The sequence below is a fragment of the Eurosta solidaginis genome, chromosome 1 (assembly GCF_040869045.1).
Source record: "Eurosta solidaginis isolate ZX-2024a chromosome 1, ASM4086904v1, whole genome shotgun sequence".
In the NCBI taxonomy this organism is placed as follows: Eukaryota; Metazoa; Arthropoda; class Insecta; order Diptera; family Tephritidae; genus Eurosta; species Eurosta solidaginis.
In genome coordinates, this window is record NC_090319.1 from 342,640,843 (window position 1) to 342,661,799 (window position 20,957).

At 36.5% G+C, this 20,957-nt stretch overlaps 1 protein-coding gene and 1 long non-coding RNA gene across 4 annotated transcripts; both read right to left on the reverse strand.

Annotated features, from left to right (window-relative positions):
• Positions 1-413: 413 nt before the first annotated feature.
• AP-2mu (adaptor protein complex 2, mu subunit) lies at positions 414-4,389 on the reverse strand. The gene is made up of 3 exons (XM_067773645.1): positions 4,048-4,389; positions 3,551-3,989; positions 414-2,041 (listed from the first exon to the last, which is right to left on the reverse strand). The coding sequence occupies exons 1-3, from the start codon at positions 4,222-4,224 to the stop codon at positions 1,344-1,346; spliced, it is 1,314 nt and encodes a 437-aa protein (XP_067629746.1). The 5' UTR covers positions 4,225-4,389; the 3' UTR covers positions 414-1,343.
• A 7,865-nt stretch (positions 4,390-12,254) lies between these two features.
• LOC137244545 (uncharacterized) lies at positions 12,255-18,969 on the reverse strand. 3 transcript variants are annotated; one of them, XR_010951089.1, is made up of 5 exons: positions 18,417-18,969; positions 16,234-16,453; positions 15,927-16,145; positions 15,635-15,865; positions 12,255-12,560 (listed from the first exon to the last, which is right to left on the reverse strand). It is a non-coding gene; the product is annotated as an uncharacterized lncRNA (long non-coding RNA). The 3 variants fall into 3 exon arrangements; XR_010951088.1 differs by lacking the exon at positions 18,417-18,969 and having other exon boundaries at positions 16,234-16,971; XR_010951090.1 differs by lacking the exon at positions 18,417-18,969 and having other exon boundaries at positions 15,927-16,164; positions 16,234-16,971.
• Positions 18,970-20,957: the final 1,988 nt, after the last annotated feature.

Consider the following 20,957-nt stretch of genomic DNA (forward strand, 5'->3'; position numbering starts at 1 on the left):
TACAAGTAAGTCAACTTTTGCTAAGTTGCTCCGTAACTTCCTGGGAGCTTATCCAATACATCGATTAGGTAGTAGGTTTAACATGAATACGGCGGCCACCGTGCTGTGATGGTATCGTGCTCCGCCTACCACACCGTATGCCCTGGGTCCGCACCCCGGGCAAAGCAACATCAAAATTTTAGAAATAAGGTTTTTAAATTAAAAGAATTTTCTAGGCGGGGTCGCCCTCGGCAGTGTTTGGCAAGCCTTGCAGATGCCTTTCGGAGTCGGAATAAAACATGTAGGTCCCGTCCGGCCAATTTGTAGAGAAAATCAAGAGGAGCACGACGCAAATTGGAAGAGAAGCTCGGCCTTAGATCTCTTCGGAGGTTATCGCGTCTTACATTTATTTTTTATTTTAACATCAATATTACTACTTTGTGAATATTTATTATTTATTTATTTGTCTTAACTGTCAATTCAACACTTTTTAACATAATTTAAATATTTCTAGATTCTCGAGTTCTGTGTACATATAATAATGCATATTTATCTGTACTACATAGTTACATATAAAGGCTTAATAAAGGAAGTAAAGTAAAAATAAAACATTTGTACTCTACAAACCTTTAACGAAAAAATAATAAGTTTTATTATAATCGTAGAGTAGTGAGTATGTTATGACACTTTTTAATGTATTTAGCAATGTATTTATTGCATTTCCACATATTAACTTATTCATATGCATATTTATTTTTGGTCAAAATTTTTCAGCTTTCAAACTTTTTAATAAATTTTATAATAGTTTGCGCTAAAACTTGTATGTATATAATGCTTGCATTACTTTCTTTTACATTGAATTGTTTAATTCGCATAGGGATATTATTATATATATATTAGTGGCGTACATTATTCTGTATGGAAAACCTAGCTATAACTAACTTTACAATTTAAAGATGAAAAGCAAAATACAACATTGCTTTGAAAATGCACACGGTACAGAGAATGTATAAAGCCTTGAGCATCAAACTAGCTTTACTGGCACTTTTAAAAAATTGTAAAAAGAAACCTTGCACGACTTTGTCTTCATGAACCTTTTACAACTTTATAAGTTTTGAAAAATTTGAGTTACTTCATTACATTGCGTTTGTAGACATGTCACTTTGGCCCTCAAGCCCTTATACATTATGTAAGCACCATGTTACAAAATCTTGAAAATGTTAAAAATTAATTAAATCATAGAATTAATATGCTTGTAGTGTATATGTAGACAATGAAAGATAAACTTTTTAGAACTAGTTTGGAATAAAACCTTTCCCACTTGGGATTGAGTATACAAATTGAAAAATTCCTTTGCACACTATTTAACAGCGTGTCTCATATAAACCACTACGTCCGATATATCGTACCCATTTTACAACATCATGATCGGAATAATTTAATTTTGGCTCAAAAACTTTAAGATAACGTACTTTAAAGCCGGATGGTGCGAATGGCACCTCGAAATTCATAGAAATCGGTGGACGGGTCCATTTTTTCTTTGTATCCGTTTCTAATAACTCAATTTCTGCTGAGAGTTGTGTTTCTTTCATACCAGCCATGCGTTTAACCTTCCACACAATGGCATTATCAGAAGCTTTGTATTTTGCTTTACCTTTCAAGCAAATCAACTGTACACCGGAAGTGTTGAGCGGTGTTGGAATTTTTACTTCAATTTTTTGTCCAAGCAATGAAGGTTTAAAATTCGATTTAAGTACAACTTTTACTTCCATTTTGGTTCTGCCAACCTCTCGTACAAGTGGTATAACACGGAATGGTAGTGAAATATCTTTGGTAGTGCGATAGCGCATTAACTCGAACTCGCCATCAGGTGGTATAAAACTAATCGAATGTTCTGTCTCAAATTTGCTCAACTTAACACATTGATGAAACTGGCAGTCATCAATTACAACAACTGGTTTGCCTGAACGTGAAGTTTCTGCCTCGGAATTTCCACCAATACTACGACCTTTTGATTCCATAACAATTTTGTCATTTATGCCAAATTTGCACTCAGGCATACCTGTAAACAGAGAACAGATTTAATTCATTTATAAATCGTTTATATGTAACAAACTACATTCCCGGGAGAAAGGCTTTGCGAGAGATTTACAAGGGGTAATCGAAACAGCAGTCGCCTTGTCGGTCCTAACGCCGCGTTGTTTCAAAATTTCCCAAAATATTTAATAAGTTAACAAATTTGATTGAAAGTGATTATCCTTCCGTCAGAAAACGAAAAATTTTTAAAGGTAGACAACACTGGTTTAATTGTGCCGAAGTTTCAGAATTCCACTATTGATTTGCATGACTGGGGTTTAGCTGGTAATGCTGTCTCAGTGGGAGACCCTCCTTTATCCCTGCCTTATTTCGTAATGATACCAACACAGTCTGAGCAACCATTCCCTCTATCTTCTTTTCCCGAACATTTGTTTTTGACGCCGCCATGATATGGAGAGAGAACGTAAGACTACAAGAAGGTATGCACTAGTATGATGGCAAGACCCCAGCGGGTTAGGGGATCAGAATATACCCGCGGTAGGTATGCCTGTCGTAAGAGGCGACTAAAATACCAGATTCAAAGGGCTGTGTAGCGCAACCTTTTAGGTTGCCAGCGCAATATATAGCTTCTCCAAACCCAATTGTCAACCTCACCTATCCGCGGCGAATCCTGTCTCACTAACAGACGAGGCTCTGGCGACCCCAAGCTCCTCATGGAAATTGGGGGTAGGGAGGGAGGGAATGGCCTGAAGGTTTAATGTGGCCACATAAATCGTTCCCGAGGTGGTCGGGCTACCACCTTAATTGGGCTATGGTACCGAAGCGTACCGGATTTGTATCCGGTAAAGGACCATCACATCGATAACACTCCCCAAAGCCTTCGGGGAGCAACTTTATCGCTACAACAACAACAACAAAATGGCATTCAAGGGATTATATATTACAATTCTTTTCAAAGGTTTGCCAGCGCAAATTATAGATTCTTCAACCCAAGTATCAAGCTCGCCTACCCGGTCTTTTCATTCCTAACATGGTTAGGCTGCGGAACGTACCGGATGAGTAACAGACAAAAAATTACGAGCATCGATAAAACACCTCAAACCTTAGGGAAGTGTCTTTATCGCTACAATTGGAGTAAGAAGCATTTAATGATCCCCATAATATGGTTTTCAAAGTAGCAGACACTCGGCACAATAAAAATCCAACAATGCTTTTGAACCTACCATCAACAGCAAAATGTTTTTGAGTGTCGATCGGCAAGAGTACGGTAGTATGTAAAGCGCCAATCGAACATTCCAAACTAATAGTTCTAAACGTTGTTGTAAAGTGTGCACCAAATGCGCAAAGCGTTTTTTTGGCAAAATTTTGCCGACAAAAAGGTATATGAAAAGGCACAAAATGTCTGGAAGACCTAGCTGGAACAGCGAAATTTCCAATAATGGCCAGGGAGTTGAAATTGCCGGTAAAAACTTGTGAGCTACTCCTCGTAAAAAAATTAAATCTTATTTTAATTTTCCTAAGCCATTATACATACCTGAAAGATACGATTTCATTACAACTTTTCCGGCAACATGTGCCGATAGCACTTGTCCTTGCGGACTCATCAACAAATTTACGTACTCCAATACGTCAAGGAAAAGTTCATTACGGCGATATTTGATGCCTTCACGACGCCAACCAATTTGTCCAGTAACTTGTGAAGTTATTTGCATTTGCTCTTCCTTTGTAGCTGATTTTATACCTTGTTGTGTGATAAATGTTTTCAATGTGCCTGAATCTGTGTTCTGCGGGTAACCGAAATCTAGTATCTCATCGAGCAGCTCATATATAAGAACAAAATTATTCTTGATATTCTCCTCGGATATTTTACCAAAGTATGATTGCATTACTTCAATAATTTTCAATAGGAATTCGAATACCATCGCAGCATTGACATTTTGTTTTGTGACTGCAGCCAACCAAATATTTGCGCGCTGCATTAAACTTATTTTATTTTTAGCTATTTATAAAATATTCGATTAGTTGGTTTACCTTTATGTGGAAAAAGCTAGTTCTTGCAATATTTGTGACTGGTGACCGTACTTGCTGTCTTGCATGGATGACGTTGACACGGAAGGCATCCACAGCATTACGGCCAATATCGTCGCGATATACGCGACTAATTAACACTTCCCCTTTGTGATTGTACACAAATAAGCCACCAATCATTTTAAACCAAATTTAATCTTGTTTATTCGATTCAAATACTTTTATTTCCTAACACCGCCCAATTAAAGTAATCTGATAAAATTTTCACTTTTCTGCGAGTATCGATCAACGCCCCCTGATTTTCCACAAAACACCTGCTCAGATTGCGCATATACAAGTTCAAAATTGCTTCGTCCTGCGCGTCAACGTCACAGTTGACTGCTTGAGCGAATGAAATAAAGAGAGAAAAGAACAAGAGCTAAAGGAAAAAGACGTAAAAATTGCCCATAAAAAACAGCTAATCTTTTGTTTACATGCGCATGCGCAATCTTGTTTTTAATTTCTGCTGATTTTCAGCCTGTTTGACAGCTATCTTCGAATTTACATGATTGCATTAGGCAACTGGCGCTTTGAACACTGCTCGATAGCGATGTGAGTAATATCTTTAAAGCCCGAAAACATAGGCGCATAGTCATAGTCAATGTAAAATAGGTTTTATATTTAGTTACAGCTTTTTTGACAGATACCTCATAGAAAATTATTAAATGGTTTGACAGTTGAGTGCTTTTGCATTGGGTGTGATAAAAAGGCAATTTGTCGCTTCCCATTCAAACACATACGAAAAAAACTTTTTAACACCAATTCCGGGGTAGATACCTTGTATACGTTAGGCAAGGGGCCCATCAGGCTACGCTTCAATGACGCGTATTAGATGCTGCAGGCGAAATCTGTACGCTTTGATGTTGAACACATGTACTTGAATGGAGAGATGAACACGAGGCGTAAGCTGTATGAAAGCGACAAAGCATGAAAGCTTCATGTAGTAAGCGTACAGCAATGTTGGTCGCTGAGCGTATGTGCGCTTGAAAAAAAGGAAGAACAAAATGTTTGTTTAAATTTTTTTGTAAGCAAATTTGTGTTATTTGGCTGGGTGCGAGTTCGCCTAAATTTTAGGTACCTAAACTAATATTCCACTGGAACTTTCAAGCATTTCAATAATTTAGGAAAAAGCTGTAAAAACTGTGCGAGTTGATTTGAAAACCTAAATAATAATAACAATAAGGGAAATTTGATATTTTTTATTCGTTTTCGCGCTTAAAAAGGACAGAGGTCAATTAGGGTCTGCGGTAAGTACCTATCCCAAGATAGCAGTTCAAGAAAATGCAGTGGCTCCGTTTTGTAAGGCTTTTATTCGGACATAGTGGAGCACGTGCACAATGACCTCTTCCACAATCTCGAATTCAATACTGTGATGTTGGTATGCTCCAATAACTTCTTTAGGTCACTTGTTGGCTGCCAAATATGTTCAGATTGCGGTCCATATTTGAGAAGGATGCAATTCTTGTGTCGCCAACATCAGCTTGAAACAAATTGAACCCACATTCACGTACAATCGATCGGACCTTAAACGCAGCAGGGATCATCGCTCTATGATCTATGATTTACTTAAATTGAATGGACAAGATCCATTTATTTGCATAATAATAAATGCATGAAAAATCAATATTTTTGTTTTTGAAATTTGACATTTGAATTTATGTTGAAAAGTATGCTCATAAAAATTCAAAATTTTTATTTTGCAGTGCCTTACCGACAGTTTCCAGTGATTTAGGTTTTTTTCTATTTAGGTAGAAATTTAGGTCAACTCGCACACAGCTTTAGTTAGAAAATGACATTTTAGTTAATAAAAGTGCGTGAGAGGTATATTACCAGAACAAAAAAGGGTATTCAACACCACATAAGCTTGGTCAGACATTGTTGAAGCGATTAAAAGGATAAAAAGTGTTGGAAACCATAAATTACTTTTTTCTCTAGTCTGCGTTGGTGTAGAGCTGCCTTTCATAATTAACAAAGGAGATGGAAACAACTTTTAATACCTATTTTCCTCTGGTTTCGGGGACTGATTGGGGAATATTTTGAATAAGGTGCCACGATTTTCCAACTTTTTTTTTCGAGGGGTGGCGGGGGTCCTAAAAATCACAAAATTATCATCCGCAACCCTAGGAAACTCTTAGTTTATGAAATATAAACAATTAAACAAACGAAAACATATGAAGGTTGTGAATAGTATTGCCAGCTCCGCAAAAATATCTTTTTATCTTGGTAGAACATTATAAGGTGGTGGCACGTCGACATAAATGCAAACAAACACTATCAATGTATTTTGTTTTGTAATTCTCTGAATAATTTGAAATTAATAGCCCTGTTTTTTTTTACACGCGTATACGTTTCGTTTGCGCGTCTTTTGATACCGCTATCGACATGTGCGACCCGAATTTTAAGTGCAGGACTTAAGTTGAAATTTTACTAAATTTGGAAATTAAAAGGCTTATATTTCATAAACTACGAGTTTCCTAGAGCTGCGGATGATAATTTAGTGATTTTTAGGACCCCCTCTACCCCTACAAATCAACAAAAGTTTGAAAATCGTGGCACCTTATATAAAATCCAACCCGACTGATATACCTGAAGAAATTTAATTTCTTATTTTTTCAATAATTGTTTGCTCTTTGTAGCGACGCTCGAAAGTAGCTTCGTGTGCAGATCTTGAGGCGTAGAGAAATTGTAGCTACATGTTTTATCTTGTACGCGTTTATGAAGCTACGCCTCGTGTGCATCTTTCCTTAAAAGACTTAACATATGGAGTTCTGGACCACTTTTGCAATATTTGAATTCCGGAGTGTAGATATAGATAAGAAGTTGCGACTTTACGCAGTGTATACAGAGCAGAGCTGTAAAAAGATTGAATCAATTGAATGTGCATTCTCTCAGCATTCTTTTAAAAATTTGTGATTTTTTTGTTGCATATTATAAATTCCCATTCCTGAATGGCTTAATATACTTTAACTCAAATCTAAAGTGTGAGTGTTATTGAATGGTAAAATATAATTCAATATAGAGTGTGAATGTAGTAGCCATTCCCACTATTTATTGAATGTAAACTTGAAATGAATGCACACTTTTTTATCATTCAATACTAATTTTCTTATATCAGAGTTGATATTTTTATACTCCAGTAGCTATACAGGTATGTTAAAGGAATGCTTTCTTTAAAAGGTTATAAATCTATGTGATCAAATATGTAATTTTTTAATCGAAACGGTGTATGTTCCGTCCAGCGTCCAATCATGTTCGTTTCCATGAACATGCCTGTATTTTTGACAGTTCATGTCGCTGTGCCATTGTGGCGAGACGATGGTTCCTGTACAATCTCTCTACTGATGCTGATGAGGGCAAAGGAGTATTAAATTTCATATAGCACATTTTCAGATCTGGATACTTATAAAGCATTCCTTTACTAGTGCTGGGATCTGCAATATAATTGGAATATTAATTTTCGGCTTTATTGATTATCAAACTTTCGGATGCAACAGCTTCATCTATGATTTTTGGAAAACCTTAAAATATATAATATGATATATGACTAAACTAAAATTTTAATTACTTCTGTTTCCAAAATCGAAAAGTTGGGGTCTATTGTTTAAGGAACTAGTTGCGACAATTTCATTTCCGGACTCCATCGAAAGAATACGTCTGACCCTCTCGCTCAATTCTGAAACCTTTACGTCTCCATATATAGGATCCAGTGCATGTACCCATTGGAGCTTTACGTCTGGGCATAAAGCTGATGCAGTTATGCCTCCATCAACGTCTTCTTGAAGTACAAATAAGTTTTTAAAGCGCTCTATGATAGCCTCGATCAAGGGTGACATAATTTGCCAAAAATATGTTAGTTTATCTGTTGTAATTAAGTTGTTGTACTTTGTACAAATGGTGGCAAGTGTTGGCAACAGGTAACCATATAGCATTTCTTTATCACCCTGCAAAAAATCTACCGCTTCGGCTAATGGTTTTAGCAAATGAACCCACACAGCATTTAGATGATAAATTTTTGAACTTTCCTTCATATCAATACAATTTGATTACTCTTTGCGAATAAATACTGAGTTTTCATACATTTGAACAAAATAAATAATAAAATAAGATTACTTTTAATGATCAAAAACTGAAAATCATTTTTCGATCACTTTTTGAAATCAATTTCGAATAACTTTGATGAATAACTTTTAAGATTTTATAAAAATGAACATAGAGAATAATCTTGTTTGCTTTTGATGATCAATAACTGAGAACAATTTTTCAATCACAATTCGGAATCATTTTTGAATTTAATTTCTTTACCTTCGGTGATCAAAAATTTAAAATCATTTTTCAATCAACTTTCTTAATCGTTGCAGACTACCTTTCTTGAATAAATATTGCATTTTTTACTTGTTAAAACTATACTTCTCATTGAAAATCGGATTTTTCGTCATTAGCTCACATTTTTTCAATCATAAAATCCAAAAAAATTAAAAATATACAAAATATACCTGGCTTCAACATCCTCCAAGAGCTATGATTGTCAAAAACATCAAGTTATATTTAAAGAATGATATGAGGTATAATAAAATCGTGATTTTTAAAGTGACATCGTTACCATGATCTAAGATGATTATCATAGATGATGTTGGATGTTGTAGTCGTGTGTGTGTACAACGGTCAAGTTAATTACTACCTGCGGTTCAAAAAGCTTACTTCCGAGCTTCCGGATGCTTTCACCCACTGATGAAATATGATCTTTATATAGTATTTAGTTATGTATTAAATATGATGGAAAAATGAATCACACTCGTATTCACAAATGATTCAAAACCATCATTTAATATGATTGAAAAATGTTCTTAAATGTGATCAAAAAATTACTGTGAAAAGTAATCAAATCTTATTCCAAAAGAAGTAAAGTACAATTTTCCACTAATATCAAGTATGATAAAAAGATGAATAAAAAGTGTTTAGAAATATGAATCATAAATCATTATTCAAGAATAATCACATTTAAGGTACACTTTTCTCCCGACGAAACATTGATTTTCGAATAAAAAATACTTTTAAATTTGAACGTTTTCAATCATCTGGGGGTATAATATTTGAATATTTTTTGATAAAAATTTTCAAAAAATGCTGGCTGGGAATATACTCCTCCATATAAACAAAATCATTTTCATAAAATTTCGCAAGCGTATTAAGTTTGTCCTTATGGGACCACAAAGAACATATGGAGTCGTACAAGGAGTTCCACCTAGAAACAATAGGATACTTTAGCTGAGCTCCAAGAATTGTTTTGATCCTTTCGGAGCTCTTAGGCCTAAAGGTTTCATTTTCCACTATTGAAATTGGAAACATGTTATCTGCTATCAACTTTACTGTTAATTTTTCAAATTGTGTTTCACGGTTTTGCGATTTTCTATGACGAGTATTCCACCACGCTGTTTATGATAAACGGTCATGTCAAGCTATACATATGAGTAAAATTATTTGAAACAAAAGCCGTGTTTTTTAACACGCGTATATTCGTTTACGCTTAAGACTGCTAAGTCAAGGTGCACACGAGGCTACGCGTCACAGACGCTGCAGGCGAAATTTATACGCATTGATGCCGAACACATGTATTTGAATGGAGAGCTGCATGCGAGGCGTTAGCTGCATGAAAGCGACAAAGCATGAAATTTTCGTGTAGCTAAAGGTAAGGCCACATTAGGCTGCACTACGCAGCACTGCACTGCACTGCAAAATATTTTTTGCATGTATTCTTATGAGGCAATTCACACCTAGCGTCAGCAGCACTGCGCGACCCGGCAAAGCGCGGCAAATTTGATCAACTAGGCAAAAAAGCCGCGTTGGGAAGTGTCGCGCAGTGCTGCTGCTGCTAAGTGTGAATTGCCTCATAAGAATACTTGCAAAGAATTTTGCACCATCTTTTTCAATCTGGGCAAAAGAGTGTGGAACTCTCCTCCTTCATATCTTGAGGATGAGATGTCTTGGACCCATAGCCACGACCTTTTTCTTTTCCTTTCCTCTTCTTTGCACAAAAATGAAGTAATTACACCTTCAAAAACTGTGTCGTCCATTTTGCAAACAAAAATAAACACAAAGTTTTGCCGCAATGTGCCGCTCGATTGCCGCTTAATGTGAATTGCCAAAATATGTCGCTCTGTGAGGCGCCGCTGCCGCTACGTGTCGCGCAGCGTAATGTGCGCGTACCTTAAACGATGTTGGTCGCTGAGCGTACGTACGCTTGAAAAAAGGAAGAACAAGATGTTTGTTTACATTTTTTTGTATGCAAATTTGTGTAATTAGTTAAAAAATTTTACTTTAGTTAATAAGTGTGTGAAAGGTATATTACCAAAGCGAAAAAGAGTATTAAACACCACAACAGCTTGGTTAGACATTGTTGAAGCGTTTAAAAGGCTAAAAAGTGTTGGAAACTAGAAATCACCCTTTTCTCTAGTCCGCGGTGTTTTAAAATTGCCTTTCATAATTTGCAAAGGCACGGGGATGCAAACAACGTTTAATACCTATTTTCCTTTAGTTTCGGGACGGATATAGCTGAAGAAATTTAATTTTTTATTTTTTTCAATAATTGTTTGCTTTTTGTAGCGACGCTCGAAAGTAGCTTCGTGTGCAGATCTTGAGGCGTAGAGAAATTGTAGTTATATGAAATGTCTTGTACGCGTCTATGACGCGTAGCCCCGTGTGCACCTTGCCTAAGAGACAAGTTTTTTTGTCGCTAATGAAATAGTAGAATATAAAATCAGTACTTCCAAGTTGCAATAAGTAGTTTTTATCGACTTTTTTAGTCTGTTTTACAGCAATGAATTTAAAAACTTAGTGATAGTCTATTTATTTCCAAATTCAGGGCTAAGGGTAAATTAAGTATTTAAAAAAAAATAATCGTTAGTATTTTAGAATTTTAAAATTAAAAAAGTTAAAAAAAAAACAACAATGAGTTTAAAATGTGATAAGCAATGAATTTAAAAACTTAGTGGTAGTCTATTTATTTCGAAGGGCTAAGGGTAAATTAAGTATTAAAAAAAATAATCGTTAGTATTTTAGGCAAGTAAGCGAATTTATAAACTGAATTATGTGATGAATGTGTGTAAAGATGTATGTAAATTTAAAATGATTGAATTGAGGAATTTAATTTTGTGGTACTTAGACAAATATATTTTGAATTTGATAATTTACTTTTGTTACAAAAAACAAGACTATATATAGACTACTGAGTGGAATACCTCGACTGTTAATTCGAAAACGACCTGTTTCAGAATTTGTTTGGAAGATGCCATGCTTCTGAAATAGGGCGCTTTCGAACTGGCAGCCGATGTATTCCACTCAGCAGTCGATATACTAATAAATAAATGTATATACATGAAGTCAGCAAATTTAAATGAATTATATGAATTAATTTTAATTTATGTCAATCGTGTAACACAGTACCTGTTTTAAGACTGCATACAAAACAGTTAATTTAATAAGGTATACAAGTTTAATTTTATTTCTGTTATAGTATTTAGCGTTGTATCAATGTTACCGGGGCCATTGGGAAACCATTCTATTTTGCGATAGGTCGTTTTTGGGCCTTAATACCAGGATCCATCAGCTAAAAATGACTACATTAAGAATGGTATTTTCGAATGAAGTTAAAGACAATTGCGGATAGGGTAGATGTGTTTGTTCAATATTACAGCTTTTGTTTCTAGATGGCGACCGCATCGGAAATTCGCCAGGCCTGCTTTTGAATCCGTAATAGGGAATATCCTACCCTGACGTTAATATTTTCTGTCTCCCTCCATCACACTAATGTCTTCTTACCCTTTTCCTTTCTAAGTTTGCCTCTATTTCTACTGTTGCCCTTACCATCTACGTCTACCTTGAATCTCGACCCCAGTTTAGGCCAATACCTTCGGAGCAGAATAAGATATTGAAATAAAAACCATCATTTGTTCATATCTTTCGTTTGAAACCCATATCGCTAAAACAAAACAAAAATCCTTGGTGGAACCTCTGGTTTATATATAGCTTTCTATCTCCAGAGCAGAGCAAGGGTATATAAACCCTCGCTGTATGGTCTCCGGGGTCCATATTTCTCGCATACCTACCATATATACATACAAAATTCGGTTCAGTAATTTCTGAAGGAGTTGTTCCAGTAAAACCATGACACGAGATTATTATATATAATAAATACATTTTAATTCTGATTTTCAATCATACATTAAGCCAGCAATTTATATTATTTATGGCATTCAAAGCTTTTTAGTGTAGTATTGCAGTCCCATGTTGGGACTTTTGTTCTCTAAAACTCCAGGCAGTGGAATCATTGTGTCCTTAACGATTAGCTTATATTCGATTCCTGGATGAACTTTCCTTCGAGACCCTTAGAAGGGATATTTATTGCTTTCATCATATCCTTGTCGCTTCAACGTACTGGTAGGGGATACACGTATTGAATTATAACTATTGTTACGGTGATGCTGTAATAAAAAAAAAAAACTTATTAAAATAACAATATTGTAATGAGTGGTAGTTTTGACTTTAGGGCACTATTAACTTTGTCGTCTTCAACATCAATTAAAACAAGGAAGGACGGGAAATACCTTTCATGAACGGAGCTGAACTAAGGAAGCGAATTTTTAGATACAAATTAAATTAAAAAGTAGGTAATTTGTGTGAGAATACAAAGTTTCATCTTTCGAACAACACGAATCACTTATTTGAACAACATATGACGTATACGTAAGTATTTGATGAAATTTTAAACTTGTAGCTTTTAAAATGGGGCAGAAATGACGAAAAAAAGGTTTGTATGGGGCATAGACTCTATCACCATCACAGGACGGTGCTCGCGGCACTTGACTTGTCAAAAGCTTTTGACACAGTCAAACACAGCACGCTACTCCAAGACATACATATATATTAGGCTCACACATGCCCCTCTTTCTAAACAGATGGACTGCTAATTATCTGAATGGTTAGCAAGCGCCGGTTCAATTTAGGAACGAAATCTCAAAGCTAAGGAAAATTAAAAAGAGGTTTGTTGTTGTTGTAGAGATAAGGTTGCTCGCCGAAGGCTTTGTGGAGTGTTATCGATGTGATGGTCCATTGCGGGATAGAGATTCGGTACGCTCCGGTAACACAGCACCATTAAGGTGCTAGCCCGATCATCGCGGGAACGATTTATGTGGCCACGTTAAACCATCAGGCCATCCCTTCATCCCACCCCTAAGTTCCATGAGGAGCTTGGGGTGGCCAGAGCCTCGTCTGTTAGTGAAACAGGATTCGCCGCGGATAGGTGAGGTTGACAATTGGGTTTGGAGAAGCTATATATTGCGCTGGCAACCTGAAGGGTTGCGCTATACAGCCCCTTGAATTTGGTATTTTAGTCGCCTCTTACGACAGGCATACCTACCGCGGGTATATTCTGACCCCCCTGGGGGTCCCGCTGGGGGGTCCCACAGGATGATGTCCAATCCCCGCCTAATCTCATTTCTACATATCAAGGTTCCCTTCCCACCAGAAGGAGTTACAATCATTTCCTATGCCAGCGACTGCACGATTATGGCAATGGGACCTGGCCCTTCAATGGATGAATTAGTTTCTGAGGTAAATAGCTATCTCCTCGCTCTTTCTAGTTTCGATCAGGATCTACATTTTGGTGAGCATGCAGCCGCAATTGTACCGAAAATCCAGAGCCGCAATAAAACGTCAAATACCTTGCTGATAGTACTTGGGGAAAATACAAAGAAACGCTCATTACCACATACAAATCAATTGGCCAGCCGATTGCATGCTACGCGTCCCCTATATGGTCGCCAAGCCTAAAAACTACTCACTGGAAGAAGCTACAGGCCTGCCAAAATACTGCTCTCAGAACCGCAACGGGCTGTCTTCTTATGTCCCCAGAACACCATCTACACAGTGAGGCGAGAATACTCCCCATTAGAGAGAGAAATGAAATGCTAACCAAGCAAACCCAGAAACCTGGGAATCCCAACAGACATCTGATTGATGAGCCTACACCGACAAGGGGCTTAAGGAGGCATCTCCGTAAGCACTTTGAGGAAATACGGCACCTGAGAACTCAGCCGTATGAAACAAAAAAAACACAAGCAGGTTCTTGGTGAACTCCACAAACAGGCGTCGGACCTTTATGCCAGGAATTGGCCGGTAAATCCAGTACTCAAAGAACAGTACCCAAAACTTGCGGAAGAGAAACGCATACTCCCCAGGGAAACGCGAGTCACTCCGGCTGAACTTCGTTCTGGATACTGTAACAGGCTAAACTTCACCTATCCAGAATCAACCCCGACATACAAAATGTATGCCCCGCTTGCAATGTGTCCCCACATGACACCAACCATCTCTTTAATTGTGATAACGCCTCTAACACCCCTTTCATTATGGTCCACCCCTGTTGAAACAGCAAGTTTCCTTGGACTCCCGTTAGAGGATATTGATGACAATTTGTGATCGGTCACATCTATTGGATGCGGTGAAGCACTGCTACAACAACAACAACAGAGGCAGCAACTGCATCACCCATCGATCCCGAGGCGTTGCTGCCAGTTGCCTTACAGGGGCATTTATTAGTAGAAGGGAGGGAGAAGAGAGAAGAACACTAGAGCAATACGCCACGTTTCAGAAAATCGAAGATACTGTTTGGAGGTTATAGCAAAAGTCGCTACAGGGAAATAATAGACCTGTCGCAAAATAACCTAAGAACCCCAAGAGCTGTTCTTACAGGGCATTATAGACTGAACAGCCGTATGTAGAACCTGGGCATACTATCGAATAACACATACCGATTTTGTAATCGACAGCAAACAGCCATATCCTCCAAGAATGCGACGCAATCTCAACACGTAGGGGTAAGTTCATGGGCTCACCATGGCCAGAGTATTCCCACATTTATTCCCTCAAGCCAAGAACACTGCTAGGGTCCATCAAGGAAGTCGACTAGGATGAGGTGCTGTGAAGGAGATGTGCAAGTCACTGTGCAATCCTCAATAAATTATCTATCTACGTTCCGGTAACAAGCACCATTGTGATACTAGCCCGATCATCTCGGGAACTTTGATATGACTACAATAAACCTTCTAGGGTTTGAATATTAATAATGACCGCAATGGGAGTCTGCTAAAATTTACCATTCTCCATGGAATGGTCGATATATAACTTTCCGCGTTGTGAATCAGTAATGAAAAAAGCAAAATTTAATAAAATTTTAACTGGCTGTGGGTAATGAGGTGATGACGTCCTCTCTTAGCGCAATGTAATGAAATTGGCGACGCAGGGAAAACGACAAAAATCTTGTAAATCTACTGATCATAATTAATTAATTCCGCCTTTTCTATGCAGTTCTATGCATACATACATATGTATTTTACTCTCCAAACGCTAATTAAAGAAATCAATTGGTATTTACATGAACTTCGAACTCTTTCGTATTTGCTTTCTTCAGGTGTTTATCAACCAAAGCATGACAAATTATCACTAACAAATTCATACATGTTGTTTATATATTTAAAATAGTAGGCAATTTACTTACCCTTTCTGGTGTGATGATTCCTGGACAATCGGGTCTGACTAGACGCGATTTATTTTGGCTTAAGACAGCGTGTTTAACGCGAACCATATCATGTTAGGGCACACCTTTGGTGAGGCAAACAATCAAAGAAATTTCTGCTTCTAATGCTTCTAGGATAGCAGCAGCAGCTCCCGGTGGCGGCATATAAATAACAGTTGCATGCGGATCAGTTGCCTTTTTTGCTTCGGCTACCTATTCAATTTTAATTCACATTACATTATCTACAATTCAATTTTTAATCAATATAAATTACCCAAGCAAATACTGGCAAACCAAGATGCGTAGTTCCACCCTTTTTTTGGGGAAATACATCCAACCAGTTTGGTACCGTATTCCAAAGTATGTTGGTTGTAGAAAGTACCTTGTTTACAGGTAAATCCTTGGCAAATAAAACGTGAATCTGCACTTAATTGTAGGTTTCCTCTTATTTTGGCATATTCAGAGCTGAATCGCACCCCGGCAGAGATGTTATCTATTAAATTAATATAACACTTTTTATTATTTAAAAATGCACATACGTATGAATGAAAAGCAGAAAATAAAAAATGTTGTTGTTGTACCGATGACACTCCCCGTTATGGACTTTGTTGGTCCTTTGCCGGATGCAGATCGGGTACGTTCCGGGAACAAGCACCATTAAAGTACTAGCCCGACCATCTCGGGAGTTATTTATTATGACCACATGAAATCTTCTAGGCCATCCCGCTGATTCTATATAACTTAATATTATTTTGGGCGAAAGCCGCCAAAGCAGAAAGGTGTTCTGTCATTTAGAAGTGCCTAAACAAAGCACAAGAATTTTTCCTTTTTACACACCAGGTTAAGCGAGAGCTTGTAAGAATTTTATTAACATCTCAGTAATTATATTTTTTCTGTTTTTTTTTTTTTTTTTGGGTTAGGTTTAATGGCACGGACGTTTATCCATAAAGCCAGGTTAAATCTCAGTTGGTTATTTCTTATGATTGTTGTAAAACAAGTTTATGTGTAATGTTGGCTTCACTAATACACAATGGTAATACCAATTCGGCCAGAACCATGTGTAGCAGCTTGCTATTAATAATAATACTAATTAGTATTTGACTATCCGTAATTTGTAAAATGGTATTTAGATGGCACCACGCCAGGTTATATTCAAAGTCTTCGTATTTAGTGTTATATATTTTTATTTTTTTTTTTGAGATGTAATTTCAAAGAGGCCAGAACCACGTGTAGCAGCTTGCAAATGGATGTCAATTATTGTAATTGTTCTCAAATTCTATTAAGATTGGCATTTCGATGGCACCACGCCAGGTTATATTCAATTTCCCTACAAGAACACTGACTATCATCTGATTGTCAGCAATGTCAACCTAACGATCAACGCCTCATACAAACTTTCTATCACAAACTTAAGGGGACTTGCGCAAATGTGATGTAAACAACTGTGTACGTGTGAGTTTTTGTCTCCTTCTTATACACTAAATGGCCTACTGATTAAGTATATAGCCGTACTGCTCACTCTAACTATCAAAAAGTGTTATAAATGATAGTTTACTGTAGATATCAGTTTTGACTGTTATACTATCATAAATGACCATTGTTATATTCCGCCAAAAATGAAACAATGCTTTTTGCTTTTTATTTACTTTATTTCATTACGTTTTTAATTTTTTACGTGATAAAAGCATACGTGTTTCTTATTTGTTTAAAATAAATAGTTTTATAAGAATTCGAGTTCAAAATGTTCAATTTAAATTCAGAAAATAACAAAACAACAGAAGAGCGCTTTCCTCATGCGGAAACACATTTAAAAATGAATCACCACTAACCACTATTATTTTTCGCGTATCAATTTTTTGAGTGCGCCCCATACATTCCGCCAGCTTTTGGTATTTTTTAATATTATTTTAGAATTTTTTTTCTTTTAGCATGGAGCTTTGAAATGCTCTCTTTTTAATTTTTTAAACTTATTTTTTATATGGTTTTCGTCGGCTGAAAATGGCGGAATTTAAAAAATAACAAAACAACCGTGATAATCATTTGATTGTCATATGACAGTCAGTAGTGACAACATGATTAAATCGGATAATCTGTTCTCGCATACATAAAATTCCGTTAAGAATTATGTATCTGTCTCACATGCATTATGGTATCTGCTGTATGTTCTTTTGTTCTGTACCAGGTGTCCGAAGCCTTCCCAGCTTCAGTCCTTTTTCATGATTATAGGCTGTCGTTGGGAACATGCGGACACGCGTGAGCGAACAAAGGAACATACATAAATTTGAGTATCAATGTTTACGTCATCGCAGGATCAGCATTGTCAATTAAAAGTGTGAGTGTATTAGTAAAACTATCAGCGTTTCTTGTAGGGTTGTCAATTACCCTACAAGAATACTGACTATCATATGACTATCATCTGATTGTCAGCAATGTCGACCTGACGATCAGCGCCTCATACAAACTTTCTATCACAAACTTAAGGGGACTTGCGCAAATGTGATGTAAACAACTTGATTGTCAAATGACAGTCAGTAGTGACAATATGATTAAATCGGATAAACTGTTCTCGCATACATAAGAATGAGAACTATGTATCTGTCTCACATGCATAATGGTATCTGCTGTATGTTCTTTTGTTCTGTACCAGGTGTCCGAAGCTTTCCCAGTTTGAGTCCTTTTTCATGATTATAGGCTGTCGTTGGGAACATGCGGACATGCGTGAGCGATCAAAGGAACATACATAAATTTGAGTATCAATGTTTACGTCATCGCAGGATCAGCATTGTCAATTACAAGTGTGAGTGTATTAGTAAAACTATCAGCGTTTCTTGTAGGGTAATTAATTAATGATCACAGAAAGTGATTTTAAAATTTTTGCAATCAAAATTGCAATTTAATGTTCATAGATATGCACATTATTGCATAGCTTTTAAAACGAGCTGCTTATTCAGCATAAAATTATAATCCGTAATTTGTTCCGTTATAATTCCTTAATTTCCAGTATATGGCCTGTTGCCATGTGCTAAACATTTTCCCGTTACGACAGTTATACGTAAATCGAGTTGGTATTATGTGGCCCATGCCAGGTTATCAATTAATTATTTAGTGATTCCAATTATATTTGTTGAAAAAGTTGATTTTGACACGAAACACGCTCCACTCACGCACAAAGCTGTGAAATTCCTTGCGATCTGGATTTGTACTCAACCACATGTTATTAAGCCCAATTTTCCATATGGTTGAGCTGCAAGGAATTTCAGCGAACCGTTCACTACGAGATTGAAAACGCGAATGTTCTGCGTTTTAAAGTTTTCCGGAATAATTAATGAACTGTCATAAATAAACCAATACAATAGTTACGTTCCATTGGGACTTGTTGCTTGAGCGAGATACGGATCGAAATTTAACATGCAAATGCAACAACAACGTTGTGATCCTGATCATTGTTTACTATATAGTTTGGCAGCTTAAGAAGAGGTTATGTTGCGAATAGAGTGGAAGGCAGTGGACTAGGCAGTCGAATGTCATATAATGAAGGAATGGTGTTCGGAGTTTTTTCAATGTTAAAAAAAAAAAATCATAAAAGCTTTAATATAAATAAAACTATTGTTTTAATAACAAAAAAAAAACGCCATATATATTCTGTATACATAAATTTGTAAGGATTATCTCACTTCAAAATTTGAATTAAATAATCTAAAGTTTTTTTTTGAAACTGAGTCGAGAACTGTGCGTGTGAATGTGCGAATTTTCACCGATCAGCTGTTAGTTGCGCTACTTGGTAAAATTTACAATGATCCTGATATTTATCTGGTTCAATTTCTGATCCGTATAGCAGTTCTGTTCGTTTCGTTTTCTGTAGTAGATTTTTTGACAGCTAACCACTTTTGAATTGGTAGCACTCATGGCTCAACTATATGGTTGGCTCATCACTACAGCAATAACATACCTTTGTTCACATTGCCAAAATTAGCGTGTTGGTGTTAGACGAATGGAATGGAATAAAAACATAAAACTTGGCAGCATTTGTAAGTAGTAAGAAAATGTTGTAAATTCGTTGGTTTCTTTTTAAGTTTGCCATCTCCTTCTGACAATCCCTACTCCAGTGAAATGAAAAAAATAAAATCAGCTGGTGAGATGAGCCAACCATATAGTTGAGCCATTAGGGCCGTTCCATTGGTTTATCGAGCTCTGGCTCAAATCACATTGGAACGATCTGGATCAACTTTATGAGAACTGGCAGCACTAATATAAAACATCTGTTTTGTTGAAAATAAGAAGAAACGTACACAAAATTTTAAGATACTGATAGAATTATTAACATTTAAATAGTTTCGCACGTAAGCAAACTATTTATTTTCCTTACATCATCTTCAAGTTGTTTACTCTTTCAGTGTTTTTGCTTTTAAATATGGCGAATTCTTTTATGTATACACAAATGTACACATATTTAGTTCAGTGCTACAATGGCTCAACTATATGGTTGACTCATCTCACCAGCTGATTTTATTTTTTTCATTTCACTGTAGTAGGGATTGTCAGAAGGAGATGGCAAACTTAAAATGAAACCAACGAATTTACAACATTTTCTTACTACATACAAATGCTGCTAAATTTTATGTTTTCATTCCATTCCATTCGACTAACAGCAACACTCTGATTTTGGCAATGTGAACAAATGTATGTTGTTGCTGTAGAGATGAACCAACCATATAGTTGAGCCATGAGTGCTACCAACTCAAAAGTGGTTAGCTGTCAAAAAATCTACTACAGAAAACGAAACGAACAGAACTGCTTTACGGATCAGAAATTGAACCAGATAAATATCAGGATCACAACGTTGTTGTTGCATTTGCATGTTAAATTTTTATCCGTATCTCGCTAAAGTCTCAATGGAACGTAACTATTGTAGCACTGAACTAAATACGTGTACATTTGTATATACATAAAAGATCTCGCCATATTTAAAAGAAAAAACTCTGAAAGAGTAAACAACTTGAAAATGATGTAAGGAAAATAAATAGTTTGCTTACGTGCGGAACTATTTAAATGTTAATAATTCTATCAGTATCTTAAAATTTTGTGTACGTTTCTTCTTATTTTCTACAAAACAGATGTTTTATATTAGTGCTGCCAGCTCTCATAAAGTTGATCCAGATCGGTCCAATGAGATTTGAGCCAGAGCCAGAGCTCGATAAACCAATGGAACGGCCGTAATACAATAAACGTATACAGTTCTGCCAAGTTTTTGTGGCATTTTGACATTTGTGGGGCTGTGCTGCCACATGTTTTATATGGCTATGCG

Bases quoted from the DNA above. Each gene is read 5' to 3' on its own strand.
- AP-2mu (XM_067773645.1), bottom strand. From the start codon at position 4,224: ATGATTGGTGGCTTATTTGTGTACAATCACAAAGGGGAAGTGTTAATT. The intron at 3,990-4,047 runs GTAAACCAACTA...AGTTTAATGCAG, and splicing joins CTAGCTTTTTCCACATAAAG to CGCGCAAATATTTGGTTGGC. The intron at 2,042-3,550 runs GTATGTATAATG...CTCTGTTTACAG, and splicing joins AATGAAATCGTATCTTTCAG to GTATGCCTGAGTGCAAATTT.